Here is a 22,427-nt window from a genome sequence, read left to right on the forward strand (position 1 = left end):
TTCCTCTGCCCTGACCAGCTCTTGTGAATTGCTTTGTGCACAGTGTCCCTTCCCTAGTGTATTTAGCCTACATCCTGCTGCTTGGCAACACCAGGAAGACCAAGGAAGAACATATTGTGGAAAGAGTGGCTAACAATGCTGGTGACAAATATGTTTGATTGCACTAGCCACAAACCATGGCTATCAATTTTTGTTACCTATTTCTCTTATATTTTATCACTATGGCCTTTTACAAAGATAGTGACACGTAGAGTACCAAACAGTCCAGTCATCCATCTTGAAGCAGCTAGGATGGACAAAACCCCGTGTCAGACTGACAGCACCCAAGCGAGGAACACGTGTCAGTGCAGTGGCCGTGCTGCACTCGCCATCAGCTAAACCACCTGTGCATATGTGACAGGAACAGGGCTGAGCAGTCGCACTTATGAGGCTTCCAATTTACAGCTCAGCGTTGTGGCCTGCTGGCAGAGAGGGGCATTAGGGTGTTTTCTCCACATTCCCCATTTCTTGGCTACCAGCGACAGAGGGATGGTGCCAGTGAGGCCAGAGGGCTTTGGCAGCACTGGGTGCCCATCCTGCCTGAGGGAAGCAGCCCAGGTGAGCCCTGGCTCGTGACCCACCCCGAGCTGACCCCTGCCCGGTATCTCCCATAGAGTATTTGACAAAGCCACCTTGCAGTTGTTGCTTACAGCTACTCAGTTCCATCCTTTAATTTCAGTTTCAAACCACTCCCCAGCTCTTGGTTTCAAACCTCCACTAAGCTCCCGCTGCCGCGGACACGAGACGGGCAAGCCCAAAATCAGGCACCGCGGCGGGCAGCCCCGGCCCGCGCACGCGCGCACCCAGGCCGGGGTCCTGTGGCACTATAAGAGCGCGCGGCGGAAGCAGCACCTCCTCTCTAGGCAGCGGCGCGCGGCGGTGCCGGGTGAGTGTCCGCGATGGCGCCGGGGCCCGGCCGGGTGGGATCCCCCCGGCCCTCGGGGCATCGCGGCGGGAGCGGGCCGGGCGGGGGCCCCGGGGCGGCCGGCGCCGCTCACCGGGGCGGCCTGTGTCTGTATTTGCAGTAGGAACCCAGGCGGGGACCGCACCCACCGAGAGCGCCATGGCCGAGGAAGGGTGAGCAGGGCCGGGGCCGTCGGGGGCGGCGGGCGGAGGGGCCGGGTCGCTCCGTGGCGTGTCAGGCTCGGGAGCTCTGGCTGTGCCGTGTGTGCAGGCCCCGGCGCGGTGCTGCTGCGTGCTTCTTGCAGGCCGGGAGACGGGCGCGGGGTCCGCCTGGCAGGGCCGCTGTGCGCATGGCGTCCTCTCCTCCCCAAAGGAGCGTGGAGGCAGCATGGCCCGGTGGCTCTCCAGGAGGATTTAATGCCTTAGCTTCTTTCAAGTTCGTCCTTCGTCTGGTTTTCCTTTGGCATAGTGCTTTAACTTGCTTTTTCTGTACTTTTTTAATGGCCAGATGCTTGCAGGTGAACGGGAAGCTTTTGCTCATAGTTGAAAGTTGTTGGCATGCTCAGAACATTGTGTGTCTTTTCTTTAGCATTACTGCTGGAGGTGTAATGGATGTTAACACCGCTCTGCAAGAAGTGCTGAAGACCGCACTTATCCACGATGGCCTTGCTCGCGGTATCCGTGAAGCAGCCAAAGCCTTGGACAAGTAAGTGTGGTGTCACCAGTTTCTCTGCTGTGAATAGTAAAACTGGGTGAGACCTTGTGATGAGGTGTGTTGAACACTTGCAGATGAGGTGTGTTGAACACTTGCAGTGGCCATTTTGTTCAGGTGTTCAGTTTAAACTTACGCAAGATTATAGCTTTCTGACAGTTATTGTTGTCTTTTGTAACTTCTGGTTTGGGGCCTTAAAGAGGAATCTTAAAATACAAAAGCTAAACTCAATTATTGAAGAGCAGCAGAATCTGGTGTATTAATTTCTGTCATTTTGTGGCCCCAGTGCCACCGAGTGTTCATAAGAGTGTATGGGTTTTGTGAAGAAAATTTAATTGTGCCTGCTGTAAATGGCTATGAAAATCTAGGTTTCAAGAACTTTATATTTTAAGAAGTAATAAAGTATTCTCAAAACTTTATATGATTTTAATCGGGTTAATATGTATTTCAGACTTTTCCCGGAAGAGTTTGTTTTTATGAAAAAGCCTTAAATTCATAGATTTCTTAAACTTTTTTTTGTTTTTTTTAATATTTCAACAGTAAGTAAATTGTCAAGGTGCAATATCGAAACAGTGTTGAACTTCTGTGCCAGTCATGGGTAATCAGTTATGGTCTTTTGTAGGGCAAAGTATATCTGTATATACAGGTATGCATACACACCTGTGTGTGTGTTTATTTGCAAATCCATACTTGGCTTGCAAGAAAAATCTGCTTAAATGTAGAGCTACAGTGTTTGGGTGATGACATCTCAGTTAGTCGGATACCCCTTCACTCGTCCTGTGAGTGATAACTGCTGTCTGACAAACCTGTATGCAGAAACCTCTGGGACAAGGCACTGAGCAAGGGCAGAGAAATACAGCTGAGGTGACTGACAGCTGGTTTGTGTGAGGTCTTCTGAGTTCAGCTCCTGCTTTACAAGCTGTATATTAAGATTATGTGTGTGAGGTTTCTACGCATTTGTGTGCGATGGTTCCTGTTTGGAAATATTTCTGGCATTCTGGTGACACTCCTAATAAAGAAGGTCTTTTTAGGGAAAACTGACCTTGTTTTCAGAGGTCACATTTTATTAGGTTAAGCATAGAAGACCTACTCAGCTCTCTCTGTTGTCAGGTATCCCTTTGGTATCTTAACATTGTACCACAGTATACAAAGATCCTAATTAGAATTGGGGCCCTGTCATTACAGCTTCTCTGAACGTAAGTAGAAAAGATTGTTCTGAAGAACTTAAAAACACCTTGGTGTGAAAATTCAAGCTTTAAGTAATTAAAATATTAATGTTACATTATTGTTATCTGTAGTAAATAAGAAAAAGTGATTTGTAACTTGGTTACTTTGTAACAGTTCTGTAGGGGACCTGTTGTTTATCCAGTCATCAGACTTTTTTTCCAATGGCTGAGAATATAATTTAGTATTTTCAGAAGCTTTCAAAACAGGAATAGAATCTGAGGATAAAGCTAACAATATATGAATAGCCTGTAATAGCCATAAATAACATTAAAAGTGACAAATCACAGCAAAAGTATATTTAGTATTTCAAAAGTTAATGGTGTCTCATAACTGTAAGTTTAAATTTAGGAACTGGTTCTCTAGAAATGCATGTGCTGAATGCAGGTAGTTTTGGTTTTGATTATCAAGAAATTTTAATTAGTGCTTATAGTAACATTTGTCAGTTCTCATTTTTTTTTAGACGCCAAGCCCATCTCTGTGTTCTGGCTTCAAACTGTGATGAACCCACATATGTAAAATTAGTTGAAGCGCTCTGTGCAGAACATCAGATCAACTTAATAAAGGTGAGTGAACTTGTAACAAAAGTTTGGAACAGTTATGCTACTTGCTTCAGCATGTAGAGATCTGAACCTTAAGAACACTATTGTAATTCTGTGTTTGGCTTGCTGAGGCAGAACTTAACTTAGCAACAGATTGTTCTAGTTCTGTGTGATTGCCATTTTTCCGCTGTAGAAAACCTGTGGATGTAAATGGCAAGGGATGTGGATTGGTTTTTTTGCACAGTTTAAGTGAATTCTGGTGTCCTGTATAATCAGAAATAAAATTACTGCTGAGAGTGGAGGGCGGGAGGAACGGCTCCAGGGAGGCTCAAGCTGTACGATGATGATACTTTGGCTCCCTCTGCTGATGCCTGTGAGGAAAGCAGCCATCCGTTACCCAATGCTTCTGACAGTACAGCAGCTTCTGGGCTGAGCCAGCCGTGCCAGAAATGGCAAGCTCTAATGTGGTGTGGTGCTCTGCACAGGTTGATGACAACAAGAAGCTGGGCGAATGGGTGGGTCTCTGCAAGATCGACAGAGAAGGAAAACCTCGCAAAGTGGTGGGCTGCAGTTGTGTGGTTGTCAAAGTAAGATTACTAATTATGTTTTATTTCTTGACTTCTGAAAATAAGTAGTAAACCAAAGGTTGCTTTAGATAAGGAACTGTTAAATACAGCTCCTAAATTTTTTGTTGATAGTGAATTGAAGCTGCTTTCCTGTATCATAGTCCCTGTCATGTTTATTTCCTCATGCACATTTTGTGAGTTAATAGTTGTGTCCTCAAAGTATCTATGCCTACCTGCTAGTAATCATTAAAAGGAAAGCCTACCTAAAAGACAGGAAGCTTTGCTTTAGACACAAAAGCCAGTTTGGTGTGTCCGCTCAACTTAAAAATGTTTTGCGGAGCTTAATTCACAATAACACTGGCAAAGTAAAGCCACAGTACGAGCCTTGAAGACTTTGTGGTCTCTGAGGTCCCAAGAGATGGCTACATCTTCACTTTGAAGACTAGTGCCTTCTGCATGCATTTTCACAGTTATGCTACTTTTTCACATGCTTTGAGTTTCTTTAAGCACAAAAGATTTTGTTTGCATTCCTGTCAATGGGTGTCAATGTCAAATTTCATTCATTCATTTGCATGAAATAGAGCTGCACTTTATTAGAATAGTCTTATTAAAGAGCAGGGGGAAAATGGCAAATTGCTTGAGCCTACTTGGGGTGGAATTTTGGGAATTTCTTGTGAAAAAGTGTCAGAATCTCATTTGTCCTTATGAAAAACAGTTTGTGAAATTTAGGATGGGTCTGTCTTTATGTTAACAATGGGTTGTTTTGTGTTACAGGACTATGGCAAGGAATCTCAGGCCAAAGATGTCATCGAAGAGTACTTCAAGTGCAAGAAATGAATGGCAAATAAATTTTGAACCAGTTTAGTGTATGTGTGATTAATTACTTGGTGTCTGTGGAACAGTTCATTTGAGTTGCAAAGGGTAGCATCAGAAGATGCAAAAAACTTTGCATTTGTTGATGTGGTTTTTTAGTCGTTTAACAAAGTAAGTTTGCTAAAAAGATCATGGGGATCCCTGCCACTATTCCTATTTTAGCGTAATTTTGTTTTCTCTTCCTACCCCAGAAGTTACCAGCTAGAACATGGCACATATTCAAGTTGCAATGATGCAGATAGTTAAATACTGTCCTTGCTTGGTGGTGTTTTGGTCTGTATTTCTAGGATTTTGAGTAACTTATCCTAAAGTATTGCTGCCTCTGTGATAATAATTTGGGTCCTTCTTCCAAGACAAATAAGAGCCTTAACTGTTTCCCAATAATTGTGGGATGTTGCAGGATTTCTATAAATCCTTTCTTAATTCATTCAGGGAAGTTAATGGACACAATATGTGTTTTACTCAAATTGTGGGTGATAGCATTTTCTAACTAGTATTGTCATGCACTTCTAGATCTGATTCTGTAGTTCTCAGTAGGTAGGGTAGCCAAGTAATTAAATTCTCACTTGCTCAGATTAGGCAGTATTAAACTCCTAACTTGCCCAGTGTTTTGGTTTCTGTAGTTGTTCGGAACTTGTGTTTTTGTCTGCTTTTTGGAAGCAAGGGATTCAGACTGGTGTGATTTGCCCTCCTGCAAGTTGTTTCACGTGTCTTAAATTTTCTGCCGAGTAGCTTGTAAGTGGAATGAGTCATAAGGAATTGCTGATTATGCTGATATGTAAGATGTGAATGTGAATATTTGGGACTGAGCACCTGTGGCTGGGAGATAAAAATGTTTATCTGTTTTCAGGCTCTTCAGCTTAAAAGTTTTCCTATGGTTTGTAACCCCTCTTGATACCCCTGGTCATAAGTGTGAGAGGGAAGGCAGGCATCTTCTCCAGCTGGGCTCAGATGCACTTTTTTTACAGCTCTTTTGGCTCTTAAAGGATCTCTTTAGTGTTGGCCCTATCTACTACTTGGTAGTAACAAGATCTGGGTGATGTGGGTTATTGAGAAGGTTTCTGTAGTAACATTTTCAGTAACATGTACTTGATTAAGTCACCTGCTCAAATATGTGAGGTCTGTATCCTTCTAAACTAATGCATGTTCTCAGGAAACAGACCTTAAGGTACTTGATTTTGTTCAAGGGAGGCTGGCAAATCTTGTGAAGGGTCTGGGGCCAGTTAGGAAGCAGGTTATTTAACCTGGAGGAGACTTGGGGGACACCATGCCACTCTCTACAGCCATCTGAAAGGTTGTAATGAGGTGGGGGTCTCATGCTTGAAGTAGCAAGTTACAGGTTAAGAGAAAATTGCCTGGTGAGGTATTAAGAAGTACAGTCAGGCATTGGAAAATGCCAGGGAAATGGTCGAATCAGCAGTCTTGGAGGCAGTTAAAAGACCTGTAGATGTGACACTTAAGAACATGGTTTAGTGGTGGGCTTGCCAGTGTTTGGTTTGCAGTTGGACTCAATGATCATTTCCAACATGATTTATTCCATTATTTAATTCATATGTGTTAAGCCTGCAACCCAGTTGAGAAAAGTCCAGCTTACACAAACCATTTGGGTTTTCAAAATATTAACATGTTTTAACTTAGTGTGAAAAAAATACCATCAAAATGTTTTTTGTGCTTGATTTATACTAGTGTAATGGCAATATTAGTGGTAGCTGGATTACTGGATTTCCTCTTAATTGCTTTGAAGGGATTCAAGCAAGGGGAGCTGTAGTTTACAAGCAAGTTTGTTAGGCAATGTTTTGCTGCAGTGGAATGACACCTCAGTGAACATTCAGGAATGTTATTTTTTTAGTGTTGCCCTACCGTTTTACATAGCAATGAATGTTAATACTAGAGAATGGCATAGTTTCATGCCAAGTTTTTTTCATTGGAATAGAATCAACACTTCCTAAATGTTTTTTGAAAGAAGGATTTAGGTTGAAATATAAATTTTCTTATCAAAATGCTTAGGTTTCAAATTAGGACTTTTCCAGGAAATGAAGCTTTACCAAGTGACCTTGGAGCTTACTCAGAGTAAGCATTGGAGAACTGATTAGGTTTGCTTCATGCTTAAAATTACCCCTAGGGTTTGGTTTATTTTCAAAAATTTCCTGAGATCCAAATTCCACCCAAGGCTTTTGATTCACCTTGATATTTTGTGAAGGTTTATTTTATTTTTCTAAACTGGCTAAGGCAAAGAAGTGATTACTACTCCTTCATACTGCATCATTTAGTAAATTACTTCTCTGAGGCCTCTGCTTTGTAGACTAAAGAGAGCCAATATCTTTGTGCTTTCTTGATAAAGGGTATTTTTTGTTTACTGTGGTAGAACATGTACTGATTTTTATATGTACTACAGGATTTCAGATAAGATTTTGGAGGAGTAGGCTTTGGGATTCTACTTGAGGGATTCAGGGGCAGCCCTCCTGCCCAACAGGGTACATTACTGATCTCCAGAATGGATGTGGTTGGACAGCACTAAACATGGGATTGGAAAATGAAGACTTCAGAATTAGGTTCCAGGACTGACCCTGGCTTTTCCTCTGCTCATCATATTTAATGTCACTCATGTTTTCCTTTTGAAATGAATAACATAGAATGATTTTCTCAATGATGTATATTTTGTGGCTTTTGGTTGGCAAAAGCATCAAAATTATTTTTGTTTTCTGAACTACAATAGCGGGCTTGGGTGGTTTTGTATGGAAGGGTAGGTGTTTACAGGCCTAAAATATATTTCACTGTGAAGTAGAAAGCTAATGAAGTCCTTTGAAGAAAATCTGGTCATTGTGAAGGTGTCAACAGACCCCCAGAGAGCATTGGAGAACACCCTACATGATAATAAGTCTTGAAACCAGTTAGGCTAATTTTCTTTCAGAACCACCTGTGTGTCATCTGGACCACTACTGTTTTCTGCCTGTGTGTTTTGCTGTAGGTCACAAAAGCTCGAGTATCTGCGCAGCAGCAGCAGCACCACATTTGTACAGTTCCTGCTTTGATGGAGTCATGGACCTGACTGCAGCTCCTGTAGGAGAATTGGTTATACTGACTTCCTGTTTCCCATGACAGTGCATATTTCACTATTGCAGTCCCTTGGAGTATGGGATAGTGGCACAGCTAATCTGCTGCTTCTGGTTAAAAGGATGTGTGTGTGCTTGTGGCCTGAGAGCTCACTTGAAGGTAATTTCATTTTAGGACAGCTTGTTCACAGCAGGGTCCCGTTGTAATGTGCTGGTGTGATTTGCAGTAGCACAAGTGTTGGGGCATCAGGGCTTGTCAGCAGCAAATTGCTGCTGCACAAGCACTTTTGTGGGCTTCAGCCATTAGTTTGGAGAGCATTGTTTACTTTGCCTGCTTTGCCAAGAGAAGAGATGTTCCTGTCTTATTTAATGCACTAAGTACTTTATGAAGGGTGAGAATTAATCCCACATATAGAAAAAAAATATATTTAATAATAAGCCACAAAATATCCTTTAAAAAATTAAGCCCTGATATTTTCTGTTCAATAACACTTCTGGCTAAGAATTGCCTCTGTCTGATTTTGTTCCTTGTTTGCTTTGAAAGAGCTGCAAGCCAGTGTTCCTCAGGTGTCTGTATTCCTGAATCTGGTGCAAGCATTGTCCCTGAAACCTGCTCCCTTTCCTGAAGACTTTACAAAGGTCTCTCATAAGAGGATGTGAAGGAATTCTGAACATATATCTATTTGTCAGCTTTGATCTCTCTGTTTGGGATGTGAAGCCTTAGTAAGATTTGTAATTTGTGTTAGACTGTTGCCTGGAAAATAGAACAAATCTTCCCTAACACCTTTAGAGTGATAACATAAAAGCAAACCTTTACTTGAAAGCTTTCAAGTACATAATATGGCAAAACCTGAACATGGCACAGTTATTCTATAATTTTTATAAGGTTAATTGATTAGTATACCTATCACATATTGTCCAATTAAAAGGTTAGGTAATAATTCCCAGGGTACTGCCTCACTGGATGCAGCCAAGGGCTTCTTTGCCCCAATTCTGTTATCTCTAGTCCAGAATCAGTTTGTATAACAGAACATCCTTGTAGTTGGTCCTCTTCTTGGAATAAGACTAAATATTTTAGTAATGTGTTTAGGAGTTAGCTTATTGTTCCTAAATGTAGGGGAAGAGGACAGGAAAATTACTAGGAGCTACAGCCATGCATTAGCAATCTACAAAGCTACAAATATATGAAAAATACAAACAGCTAAAAGTCTTAGGCATCAAGACCATTGAACCAGATAGCAGATGTTAGGTAAAATCAGATGTGGTTTGTATTTTTCAGCCTTAAGGAAAGCAGAAGTAATGACAAATTATTTTTTCAATGGTTTTAGACATTTAAGTAAATACACAGAAATGTTTTCAGCCATTGGTCAATAAACAAATGTTTGTTTTGAGATTATCTTTAATAAATTGAGCAGATGAGCAGATGGAGTGGTTAGTATGTGTTGTATGTAATGATCCCACATGCATTCATAATTTCTTGGTGCACTGACATTATTTTTGTATGAAAGTCTACCACAAAAACCATGGACATCAACTGCTTCATGTACCTGATCTGCTCTAAATTATGATACAATCTTTTACAGAAGTCAATCACTCTACAAATATCTAAACTTTCAGCCATTTGTTACCATGCTTCCTCCTTTCCATTCTGGAAGCGTCCAAGTCATATTATATGAACTAATGGAAACTAATCTGAAAATCACTTTTTCTTAAGGAGCTTTTCCCCTCCTCTTTAATTCAAAAACAGTTAGGAGAGATTTTTTATAGTTTGTAAGTAAAAGTATTTAAAATATTTTCACTGAGACCTCTGAGCAACACAATATTACATGAAATGGGGATACTTAAAGTAACAAGTATGCTTTTGAAAAAATTTAATTAAAATAAATTTACAATACAAACACAATTTGGATTGTATTGGTAAACCGCAACAGGACTGTACCTGATGGGTTTGTTTAAAAAATTCTTTTATTGATATTTAGTATTTCCTATTGCTGAAAGATTAAGAGGCACAAAACAGAGTTATATAAAAATATATCTACAAGGGAGTAAATGTTTTGGTACAAATTAACCTGGCTTGTCCTATAGCTCAGTCAGTGTCAGGAATCTGTTCATATTTGCTGTAGTCTGACTAAGGTCTAAGGTAAGGTAAGTTTTACACTTTGAAGCAGAACAATAGAGTTAGTATGTTGATGTTCTAAAATAGACTAATGTGTAAGCAGACAGATACTATTTTCCAAAAGTGATGAAAAAGGTATTTGTGTCAGTTCCTGACATGCCAGGTTCCTGCCCTATAAAATTTACCATAAAATTTTGAAACTTAAAGAAACATTTTATGTGGATGTGCAGAAAAATGTTTATTAGATTACCTCTTTTCATATTTTAAAAAAAATCATACTTCCAGTATGCTTTATTTTTCCTTCTCACCTGAGTGGTTCTAAGACATTTTCTGCAGTGAAAGCGGTCAGATCTCTGTTAAAATAAGCTTTGTATTTTGAGGGCAGAAAAAAATCCATGACCCCTAAGTAACCTTTTGTATTGATTGTATTGTTAGCAGCCAGTGTGTTGGATAACATAATACAGATGCTTAGGACAGGTTTAGGAAGGCAAATGGGTGAAAAAAATAAAAGATTTCTAGTTTTAAGACTATGTGTTTAAGGAATTGAGGTCATGTTTTGTAGAACCCCTCCACAAAAAAAAATGAAACACCCTTAGATATCCATATATATAAAAATGTTCATATGTCAATAGAGCTATGGTATATATTCCTTTTCATCCATGTATTTGAATGGACAAAATTCAAGTAAGAACCTTCAGCTATGCTATTTTCAGAGCAGCAAAATAGAATGTTTGTCAGCACATGTACAAGAAGTACCTTTACAAGCACAAAACTTAGCAAGCTACTGTACTTGAAAAAAACATGTAAATTCAAATCCTGTTTCTGCAGAGGCTGACTTCCATCCCTCCCTCCAAATAAAAATCTTAGCTGGTTCTGACTCTTCCCTCATGGTTATCTACCCTTTGTTTTTCAGCACAACAATTTCTTCTAAAACCAGTATATCTTGATCCTTTTTTGATCATTGTGAACAGCATGATCATTTTGATCATTGTGTAATCATCATTCTATCTAATCCTCAAGACCATATTCATGTCCTTTTCAGATGAAAGTTATTGGAAATATATGTGCCTCTTGTAATTGTGTGAAAACACCCCTAAAGCTACTGTTTGGACATGTATTTTGAGTAATTTTTCTTATATTAAGAAAAGAAGAGGCAGACCGGTCAGCATGGTTAGTAGCAGGTGGAGGTGGAGCAACAATTGCAAGAGGCTAAGTCAATGAGACAGAGACAATCTGGCCATGAACCTCGAGGTGACCCTCTCTCTCCCACCCTTGATTTCTTGCCAATAAAAATCCATAAAATGAGTGGCAAAGCATAGGGAGAACAACTGTCAAGGGACAGAAGAGTGGAAGAGCAAAGATGCATGCATGCAGACGCATGGGTGTGCCATTTTAAAGGTAGATTTCAAGGCTCAAGATGGTATTAGGTGGGAAAGAAAGACTGTGTGTGCCATCCTATTAAAGTCTCTTGGCATGTATGTGCTATTGAAACATGCAATCACATGCTATTTTTTCTACAGTTGTGTCAGGAAGGTTGAAGGCAAATCAGCAGAGCCTATGAATGATCCAAGGTTCTGTTGGGTTGAAAGCTGCAGTGTGTATAAAAATAAACCAAACAACAAAACCAAAAATACCACCAAAAAACCAACCTCCCTGCTCAAAACCAGGCCCAACAAACCCAAATGAAGACTGTGGTTTTTTATGGTTAAAAATGGTGATGAATATTTGTGCCGCCAAGCTCCTGTGTGGGGGTTGGTAAGCCATTTGGAAATGTTCATTGACTGTGTGTTTTCATTCCTTGGATGCACCAACTTTGCCTGTTTTGCTTTATTCTTTAGGAATGAATAATGCTCACGCATACAGACATTTTGGTTTAAGCACAGAAAGCTACCAGGAGCGCTTTATTCTGGAAAAACAGAGTTTAGAAGAGTCTCAGACTGAGAGGTCTGCGTGGACGTGTGCCTGTAGCTTATGAGTTGTCATTTCCCAAAATGTAGAATGGGGAAGCAGTCCCGTTTGGGAGGACGAGGACCCCAGACCCCGTTCTGCTTGTCCCGGCTGCCCGTGCTGGGGCTGGCTGGGGTCGGGCACATCGGCGGGGCCCGGCGGCGCTTCCCGGGTCGGGCAGGAGGTGGCAGCCGAGCCCCGGCCGGGAGAGCCCGGGCCGGCGGGAGCAGGTGCCGGCCGCGCTCATCGCGGCGGGCTCGCCGCGCAGGAAGCCAATGTGGAATGTGACTCTTTAATGCCTTTGAATGCTGCCGGCTTCTATGCCTCCTTTCCAGCGTTGCAGCCCTGTAAAACCCCAGCACGTCAGGTGTTGGGGCTTTTACGGTGTGTGGAAATGTGTTTGCTAAACCCAAGGACTTTGTTGTACAGCTGCGACACCTTTAATCCGTTTTTGTGGGAGATGTACTACACAGGGCAAGCACTCTCGTCTGCTTTCCTTCACAGAGATACTTGATGAACAAGCTAGCAGGCTTGGGTGATGTGGTCAAGGATCCAGTTGTTTGGAAGTTCACTTCATACCTTGTAAGTAGCGCCATCCATCAGACCAAAGAACACCATTGTCAAACATATAAAGGAGCAGCACAGACTTGAGATAAGAGCCAAGATAGGTGAAGGCTTTTCCTTTTTTTTTCTTTTCCCTCCCTGACTCAAGTGTCTGATGTATTACAGTGTTCAAAGCGTTTCAGTATGCTTATATTGTATTCACACATATGCAATGTATTTGAAACATTCCTACCAAGGAGATTGTGGTAAAAACTGTAACGTGCCGCTTGCTGGGTTTCATTGTAAAGTAATATAATATCCGCATGTGTGAAGGCCAATGCAATATTTTATTTTTTGCTTACCCCAGGGAATATGATATTAAATTTATCAGCTGAAGTATTTGAATGAAAACTCATAAATATTTTCTGAGGTGCATCAGTGGCATACATGGGGAGGGAGAAGACATGCAGCACTGGGTGAAGAGGAAGTTGTTCATACTTTCCGTCCTCCACTAACACATAACAGCTATGCCTTGCCCTTCAGATGGGATACTGGTAAAGTTTCTTGATGACTGAAAACAAGTCTTAAATTGTGGAGAATTTGCTAGTCTGTGATTTTTTTTCTTAACTCTGTTGTACATGGAGGGCAGATGTTGTTCACATTAGATACAGAGCTTGGGGAGAGGGAAGAAGGCTCCCAAAAAGAGAGGTACTGTTCTGAAGACATTTCAAATGCTCAGGAGGGCTGTTGGCCTGCCTACTTTACCTGATGTGCTGTGGTTGTAGGCATCCTAGATGGACAAGCTGCTACCAAATCTAGGAGGAGTTTGCAACTGCCTTTGTGTAGTTGTAAATCTTCCAGGGCTTAAGCAAGCACCTCTGCATGGCATTATCCTGTCTGGCTTTGTGATCTAGCCTCTTGTTTGGAGTTAATTTAAGCGTCTCCAAAACAATTCTGTGGTGCTTTAGAACAGTCCAAGCCATGCTGAGTTAGCAGTTCTCTGACAGCATTGTCTCAGTGTGTACCTGCAGCTAAAATTGCCCATATCAGGAATGGTACTGAGAACAAGACCAAAGAGTACATTTTGCCAATGTAGAAAATCTTTGTGCCTCCACACCTTGAGTATCACTTACACTTTGTCTCTGCATTCTGCAAGAAGGCAGTGCAGAAGATGAGTGCTAAACTTGTTTACCAAATCCTACAGTACTGGATCAGGGAACATGTATTGAAACTGATCAGATGTAATTTAAAACAGCTTTTTAAAAGTGCCTTTCTTCAAAGCCTGTAACAAACTCCTAAAACTGGCTGCTGCAAGAAAGTGTGAAGTCAGAACACATCAAGAGTTTCAAAATAGATTAGACAAATTAATGGATAAAAGGTGCAAACCAGATCCTATTGGGAAGGCAGTGATATTTCTAACACCTGAAATCTAACAGCAGGATGCAGAAGGAGCATGAGGGTTAGATTTCAGATAGTGGCCTTTTTCATGTGCTCTCCTTAAGCCACCTCTGCAACAGCCACTGTGGGAGACAGAAGCCTGGGTGATGGACACTGGTCTCACCACATGGGGCATTTCTGATAGAAAAAGATCAGATGGGCATGCCCTTGGAGTGCTAAAAGAGCTCAAATTGCTGCCTAAAGCCTCTGGTTTCAAGGCCACAGACTTGAATAAATCAGTACTTGCAGAGAAAGCAAGTCAAGAGGAGGTAGCTGCTACAATCCTTTGGTAGTCAGGGAGCAAGATTTTTTTAGGAATCTGGTTGATTAGCAGACAGCTCAAAGGTGCAGTCTAGCAGACTGAGGGTGGCTCAGAAGTGAAAGAATTAAAAAACCTTTTTTGTTAACATTTGAATTGAAAATATGAGAACCATGAATATACCTATACAGTTATCTTTCTATCTTTACTTGTGGGAAATTGTATTAAAATGTCCTTGAGCTTCTTTCTTTCTGAGCTTGCTCTGATTTTGCAATGGATGCACCTTCTGTGACAATGTCATCCTGGGAATTACATCGCTCTTGGATCTACTTATCTTCTACTGGCTGAAGTTGATCCAGGGCTGAAGCTGGCATGTTCTCTCTATTGCCCTCCAAGTATGTCACCTTTGTGGACCAGGATGGGCTATTTCCAAAAGGAGTTGAAAGTTATATTTGTCCAGTCCATAATGAATTTTGTCACCCAGCTCTGCCCTTATTAGATACATTCTCTCTCCATAATATTTAATCCATTAGAAAAGATGAACTGGCACTTTTATTTGGTATAATAGCAAGGAAGCTCTTGGCACTTCAGAAGGCATTTCTCCCTTTGATCTAAAATAGCCTGTGTGCACTGACTTCTCTGGCACATTGCAATGTTCACCAGTTCTCTTAAGTTTTCCTGAGAGGAACAGGATTGTGAAGGTGGTGAAAGGGTGAACGGGGCAAGAATTTATTTGGTTTTTTTCTTTTAGCTGTTGTTGGCCTGACATCTGAGGAATGAAGCTAAATTTGTAAGGACCATATTTTAAAATATTTGCCAGTTGTTCCAGATAATAAAATAGGGATTTTTGTCCAGAGGAGAAGAAATGAAAATAAATAAACATGGATCTTTTTCACCTAATTTATGACCTGCAAAGAGGGTTGCTCCTCAACCTGCATGATTAAATCTCTCCAGTCAAAAGGGACCATTTTGATTACGTCTTCTATCAATAAAAAGTCATGAAAACTTTTTTTTCTAATAAGAGAAAAGAAATCCAACAATATCGGCTGGCTGTGGTTTAGATTGCTTTGCCATTTCTACCAGCAATTTGACTGTGTTACAGGCAATATATAAATTGTAGTCCCTCACCTTTAACATCACTGTCAAATTTAGTTTAATGGACATTGCCTTTACTCATACCAATTTTACACATGGTAGAGATGGAAAGTTTTTTTGTATAGGTGTGATATTACTTGTTCTTATGGATGCTGGTTATGGCACAGCTTTGGTTATTGACCTTGTAGATCTGTCAAGAGGAATTAGAAAGTTTTGTTTAAAATGTTGCATTTGATTAACATTTTTGAAGCCCAATCTTCTTTTAGAAATACTTTGTGGCATAAGTGCTTTTGGAGGACAGTTGATTCCCAGAGGAAAAGGTGCAGCAGCTCTGTGTTAAGATCACTCTTCCAACTTATTATCCCAGCCTCAGAAATGTGTTTTCACTAACCTAAGAGTGTGATAAGCTGAAGGAGAAGGTGCACAGCTTAGGCATTTGGCAGTGCTTCCACTGGAGCTGCTGTGCAGGGGTAGTGATGGAGGATCATGAAGTGAGGTGTTCTTTCAAGTCTTATCATGTCTCAGCTACTTTACAGTCTCTGGAGGGTCCCAGGCAGAGTTTCTACAAGCTGCGCCTTAGTGTTCACCAAATTGTACATGTGCTGCAGATGTCTCGGGCTATCACCTGAAGTTTGTGATAACTACAACACATGCTGTTTTGGATGATCTCAACAGGGCATCTAGTATCTTATTTCTGAGGCATTTTTGCTGCTAGAAGAAATAAATTCAATTCTGTCATCATTAGGCAGGTGTTTATAAGTACTGCAAGGCTTTAATCTCTCTCTAGGGAGAAAAATACTTCAGGGGCCCATTCTACTTGGCATTTGCTTTGCATCTCTGGCATGTTCCTGTTTCTTTCCATGTCAGGAGAGCAAGCATGGTTTTATGGCTAGGACACAGGTCTTGAATAATTTCCCAGCTTTGCCAGTGACTGCTATAAAGTGTAGAGCAAATCAGTCCCTCAAATCACCAGCTCCAAAGAGTGAGGGTAGTGTGGCTTTTTATTTCTGTGTTGTGTTTCTTCTACATACCTTTAGCACACAGACTATGTTGGGTTAGATTTATGTATCATGGATCAAAAATTTGTACACAAAGTCACCATCTACTGCTAATAATAGAGCAGAAGTTTAATTTAATTCAATCAGAATATTTGATAAATTGACCTCCAAACAACTTTGCCATCATCCTTTTCTTTGACAGTCATAGGATGTGCCAACAAGAGATTCATGATTGTGATGTGACTACTGCAGTGTCTGGGTTTGGGAGAGTGCCAGTGTGTGCCAACTCTGGTTTCCTTAAACAGGTTTATGTGGATAGTGAGCTAATTTATAACTGATTTATGAATTAATTTTCTTCAGACCTATAAAAGTTTATCCAAGCAATATCTCCCTGGTCCTTGTAGGAAGCCCTGTGGTCTCTCACAGCCTCCATCTCCAAGGAGACAGTTTTTTCTGGCTGCAATGGTTCCTGGATCTGAAGGCAGTTTGTACCATCTGAAAGGCCTGGACAACCTAAAGTCCACTCACTGATAGTTGTTGAGCAGTCACTAGTGAAATTGTGCTGAATTTTTTTGAAAATTATTTGGGCAGCTAAGAGAAAACTCATAAAACAAAGAACACAGGGAAAGAAAATGCCTTGAAGAAGCTTTGACTAGATTGCATAGAAGGCCAGTAGCTTTCATTGCTCTCATTTCTTACCTCAGGGAAGAAAAGAACATAATTTTTAAGGTTTTGAGCCCTGGGAGAAAAGTCACAAAGAAATTCAACAGGTTCTCTCAAGAATATTTGACCTTGGAACAGCCCACCCTTAAAGGCAATGTTAAAACAATTATCTCAAGAAATTGTGGTGAACTGAAAAAAAATAAATAAACATTTCCAAGTAAACTTCCCATATTTAGAAGAATATGATAGAATAACATTAAGGCAATCAGGAAGACTATGAGAAACACAAACAAATCCTTAAAGCTTTAAATATGAGCTAATTTTAAATATGAGCTATGCATAAAGTCATGACAACTGCTGCCATTTGCATCAAGCGGGTAATATTTGCTTTTAGCTGTAGTTTAATTTTTTTCCAATTAATTAAGATAATATTCTTTTTTTTACTCATGAAAACATTTACAAATTCATCATATTATATACTATAGCCTATAGTTAGCCTTTAGAAATCTGTGCTGATGCAAAGAAGAAATTTCTTCATTGTTATTCTACAGCTTTTAATTTGCTTTTTTCAGGAAAAATACACCATAATCTATTTTTATTTTTTTCTGGTGAGTCTAGAAAAATTAAATTGTTTCCTTTCCTAACTCCCCCACCGCATGTTTTGCACACATATAAGTGCATATGTGCATACACGTTTCCCTTGCACAAGAAGGTAATGTACTTGCAAACGTTCATGTTATCTCTACCCACTTCTTTCTTGACTTTAATAAAATGATGTCAGAGTGTCACACTCTCTTGTGCTTAAAAATATGAGATCCTTAAGTACTTTAAAATGTGTAGTACATTACTTTAATTTGGTATATTTTTATTCCAGTAAATAAATATTCATTCTTTTATTTTTTCCTGTGTTAGAAAGTTTCTGCAAGCGATTTTAACTGCTTTATCTTCTGAACAAATCCACCCTTTTCTATCCAGATGTGTAGGTTGTGTCTCCCCAGTGCTGCTGAAGCAGGACCTGTGCAGTGTAAATGTTGAAATCTTGAAGCAAGAAGGAGGGGTGGCCCAGAGATCTGTAGTCTAGTGTGTACAATCCTGGACTGGGAATGGGGAGAAAGAAGTTTGGTCCTTTATGTCCCAGTAATTTCTTGAGTCTTTGTTTGCATTTGTTTTTGAATGACACTCTAAAGTAAAATGCAGAAGCAGTCCATGGGACAGAATACCAAGAAGGCTCTGGTAAGGTTCCTCATCTCTCCCTTGGTGTCTCTCTTTATGACTTAAAAACTGGTACACAAAACCTATGTACCTACAAGGTACAGTAAGCACCCCTGACTCTCCTTATGGCCAATGGAAAACACAAATGGGGTCACTTTATCTCATCTTAAAGCAGATATTTAAATGATGAGTGAAATGAAGCATCTACTCCTCCGGAACTGCAAGGGGAGCTTTTGAAGACTAGTCCAGGTGCCTGCATACCTCTGGTGCATGGACCCTCATGGTACTGTGAAAAAAGACACCTCATGCCAGTGATAAGTCAGAGTACCGCAGTTAAGTAGGCCTGGCATAATATTTTACAGGAAAAGCCTGAGTTGAACAACCTTTTGTTTCTTCATTCCATGGTTTTGTCTGCTGAAATCTGAGTAGCAGCCACTAGTATTTATCTGTTCTCCAAATTTGGTAGGAATAGGGAGAATTTCCCTTCCAAAAAAACCCAACAAACCAACAATAAAACCTCAGGAATCACCACATAGAAAGAAGTGGATTGTGCTTGGTTAGTGAGCTGTATGCGGGGGAAGGCATTGAAAGGAAATCAAAGGCAAGGGCAGTGCTTAAAAATAGTGTGTACACAGTACCAAATGGCTGCTTTACCCTGAGCACAGCACCTAAAAACTGACCAAAGCTGCAGTTCTGCTCTCAGTGTGTAAGTTGAATATATCCCAAAGCTCAAATTGCAGTCCATGAGACTGCAAAATCCATGTGGCCAGTTGGTAATGCTGAAAGTCAGTTTAATAAATGTCAGTAAATGTGAACACACTGTGGCTGCCCCTACTTTTAAAGGAAGAATTAGCGAATACACACTTGGGCCCTTTGTTCTTATTGGCTTCAGTGGAAGGTGATGTGGAAACTGTTAAATCAGGTCTGGAGATTATGAAGTCCTAGGAATAATTTTATTTGGAGTAGAAACATCTAACACAAGAGAAGATCCTTGCTATCTTCTCCACAGCATGTTTATTCAGAATAGTACATTTTAAAAAGTCATTGTTAAGGTGTTTTCTTCCCTTTAAATGACTCTGAAAGACATAGAGACACATATTTCTTCCCTCCTTCATAATAAGGAATCAGAATCACATACCCATCCCTTGTACAGACCAGCTGCTGGGACTTGCATTGTATCTAGCCATCACAATATATAATGTGGGCAAAGCCACAAATGTGTCCAACCCTAAGAAAGACGCAAAATTTTCACAAAATGTTGGAAACAAAGTGACTCTACAAAATGTGAAACAGATAAGCTCTAAACTCTTTTCCCTCCAGATCAGTGCCAAGATCAGCACCGTATGGGGAAGATGCACTCTGATCGTGAAGGACAGAAGGAGGAAGGAGCTGAAGGGGGTTTGCTGAATGGCTGTACCCCTTCCACGGGACAGGACACAACCTTCTAGTTGTCCTTGGCAGCTCCAGCTGCAAATTGCCTACAAATTCTGATAGATGTACTATGCCTGCCCTAGAATCTGAGTTACTCAGTCTTAGCTTTCTGTTCCCTGATTAATTTTTTCTGGATTATTTAATTTGTGATTCCTGAAGTAAAGAAATTATTAGTAGCTGCATTACCCATAGTGTTGTGACCAATAATGTCTGGCACATTCTTGGTTCAGCCATTGTAAAAATGCTTAGGGTTCCTCATCCTAGGATAAAACTAAGCTTCGAAAACAAATACCAAAAATCTTCTCTATGGCCTTTTCTCCAAACACAGTGAAATTAACTGCAGGGCCATGTTTCCCCTTAGAGCAGGAAATCACTCAGCTGAAAGTATTATAAACCATTAAACAGTTATCAAGTGTTTTTCCAGGAATTTTTCAGTACTCATCAGAAAACAGTATCATAACTTATATACACTAATTTTGACTCTTTTACATGTGTATGTAGTGTAACTTCCATTAATGTGCGTCGTGGTTTAACTCCAGCTGCCCCACAGCTGCTTCCCTGACTTGGAGTGAGCACTGGTCAGCAACAACTCAAACATCAGTGTGTTACCAACATCGTTCTCATCCTGAAACCAAGACGCAGCACCCTTCCAGCTACTGAGGAGAAAATTAACTCCATCCTATCCTAACCTACAGCAAAGTGCCTTTACATTTACGAAAGGGGTACTGCAAAAATGACCTCATGATCTCCCAAATTTTTCTTTCAATGGTTTCAGATCAAATTTGCCTACTTTAAATATTATTTTAAAAAACTGATGGTGTCATTCACTGATCCCACCTTGAATCACATTTTGTTTTTTCTTGGTTGAATTTATAATGTGGATGACTTCATTATTTCACTGACAGTGTTATTAATGATGTGCAAGAGGGGATGAAGACTAGCCTTCATCAAGCCTTCAAGCCTTCCTCCCTTTCTATCTTGTCCTCACAGGAATTGTTGTAATTGTAGACTGTTAACAGAGGAAAAATCTGTATTGTTTGGCCAAATGTAGAGATATATCTGGATGAGAAAGACAGACCCTGGTGAGAAGGAACCATACACTAATCTTTTCTGATCATTGTTATATTTTAAGACTAATGAGAATTTAGTACACATGTTGAGTGAAAGGATTTAGGCATCTTCAATCACTGCAAAACTAGATTCGTTGGTGGTTGCCTTCCGTTTCCTTCCACCTTATCTCCAGAGAATTTCTGTATGAGAAACCTGCAACTCTAAATCCCACCCAGAGATTTGTGTGTTGCTGTTGGATGTTGCCTGGGATCCAGGAGAAGACTGCTTCACCACAAGTCACAGCTCTATTGCTTCAGCCCCCTCACTCCCCCATCAATGCTGGAACTGTTTTCTGGCCATTTTGTGGCTTTCTCAGAAGTAAGTAGGTTTGTTTGCATTCAAACATTTTGCATATACAGCCTTGTCAGCTAAGAGTATCAGAAGAGAAGAAAGGAAACATGCCACTAATTAAACCATCAGTTCTGGTCTATGTTCTTATAGAAGCAAAAAGCTCTGTTGAGAGGTTTACCTTCTGTCATGTGGGTAGCTGGTTTAAACACTGCTAGCAAACATCTCTTGCCAGTATGCACCACATCTCCACAGATTTTGTTGTGGAAGCTATGTCTGCAAAGATTTTGAACTATGGAGAAGGTTCTAGCCACAGGGTGGAAGTGCCATTACGTTGAAACTTCAGTTTTCCTAGTCTGTAGTGGAGTCTGAAACTGCATGAAATGGGAATAAACAGGCAAATGTACCCCAATATCTCCTAACACTTTAAATGGTAGCTTGGCCTTTAGAGCAGATGCTTTGTAAATACTTCCTCTGCCTGGAAGTTTCTCATCACCTGCGGAGCCTCCAGACAATGACCCAGTGCAGGCTTCAGCAGAATAATTTCAACTGACTCTTTGGGCAGTTTTATCCCCTAGTTTCTTTCCCCAGTTTTTCTGACTGGAGATGGTGTGTATGTATCTACTCTCTTGCAGTGTTCAAGAGTTCCTATGTGTGAATAGAGTGGATGTCTGGGAGCAGCAGCAAGGCACCTGAGGCTGACCTGTGGGTCCTGGGTGAGCAGCAGCTCAGTAAAGCCAGCAGTAGGAAGGGGAAGAATTATAGAATAGTTTGTGCTGGAAGGGACTTTTAAAGTTCATCCAGTCCAATAAATGCAGCTGATTTCTGTTCCGTGTGCCCTGTGCCTGTGGGCTACTGTGATCCATCCCCTGAGATTTTCCTGCTGGTGATGCTTGGTGCAAAAAGCGAAATCTGAAAATCTAGTGCAGGGGGTATTACAGATAATAACCTTTCCACAGAGAACAATGGACAGAAGCAGCAGGACATCAGATGTGACAGTGCCTCCAGTCAACTATCAGGCAGTGTTGGCCATTCCAGTGGTTTGTATAACTGGAAGAGTTCATATCAGAAATATTTCCCTTTCATCCAGCCTAGAGCATATGGGCTTTGCTGAAGCCATTAAGTGCAGTTATTTCATTGTGAACTAAATGCCAATTAGCAGAGTGAAGCCATGCTAGAAATGGGCTGCATGACTGAAATTTTTAAAACCCATGGTGATCCAGACAAACTGGGAGTAAAGTGCAGAAGAATGAAAGCTCCTTTTCACAGAGGTTTTAATGCTTTTACTTGAGGACAAGAGGGAAATGTGTTTTAACATAAGTTTCATTCTCAGGGGAATGCATACATGGATTGGCTGATCTATTAATTACAATAGAATTGAAGGAAAATATTACTTTTTGCAGGGTTTTTAAACCA

The 22,427-nt window shown here is 40.6% G+C and overlaps 1 protein-coding gene and 3 non-coding genes across 5 annotated transcripts; all 4 read left to right on the forward strand.

Annotated features, from left to right (window-relative positions):
- Nucleotides 1-824: 824 nt before the first annotated feature.
- RPS12 (ribosomal protein S12) lies at nt 825-4,855 on the forward strand. 2 transcript variants are annotated; one of them, XM_054628782.2, is made up of 6 exons: nt 825-925; nt 1,065-1,116; nt 1,532-1,648; nt 3,342-3,444; nt 3,906-4,007; nt 4,761-4,855. In XM_054628782.2, exons 2-6 carry the CDS (start codon nt 1,103-1,105, stop codon nt 4,821-4,823), a joined length of 399 nt encoding a protein of 132 aa, XP_054484757.1. In that variant the 5' UTR covers nt 825-925; nt 1,065-1,102; the 3' UTR covers nt 4,824-4,855. The 2 variants fall into 2 exon arrangements, with proteins under 2 accessions (XP_054484757.1, XP_077031457.1); XM_077175342.1 differs by lacking the exon at nt 1,065-1,116 and having other exon boundaries at nt 906-925.
- LOC129119049 (small nucleolar RNA SNORD101) lies at nt 2,386-2,460 on the forward strand. Its single transcript, XR_008534061.1, has one exon. It is a non-coding gene; the product is annotated as a small nucleolar RNA SNORD101 (small nucleolar RNA).
- LOC129119047 (small nucleolar RNA SNORD100) lies at nt 3,753-3,839 on the forward strand. Its single transcript, XR_008534059.2, has one exon. It is a non-coding gene; the product is annotated as a small nucleolar RNA SNORD100 (small nucleolar RNA).
- LOC129119046 (small nucleolar RNA SNORA33) lies at nt 4,282-4,416 on the forward strand. The gene has a single exon (XR_008534058.2). It is a non-coding gene; the product is annotated as a small nucleolar RNA SNORA33 (small nucleolar RNA).
- Nucleotides 4,856-22,427: the final 17,572 nt, after the last annotated feature.

This window comes from Agelaius phoeniceus, chromosome 3 (genome assembly GCF_051311805.1).
Source record: "Agelaius phoeniceus isolate bAgePho1 chromosome 3, bAgePho1.hap1, whole genome shotgun sequence".
Lineage (NCBI taxonomy): Eukaryota > Metazoa > Chordata > Aves > Passeriformes > Icteridae > Agelaius > Agelaius phoeniceus.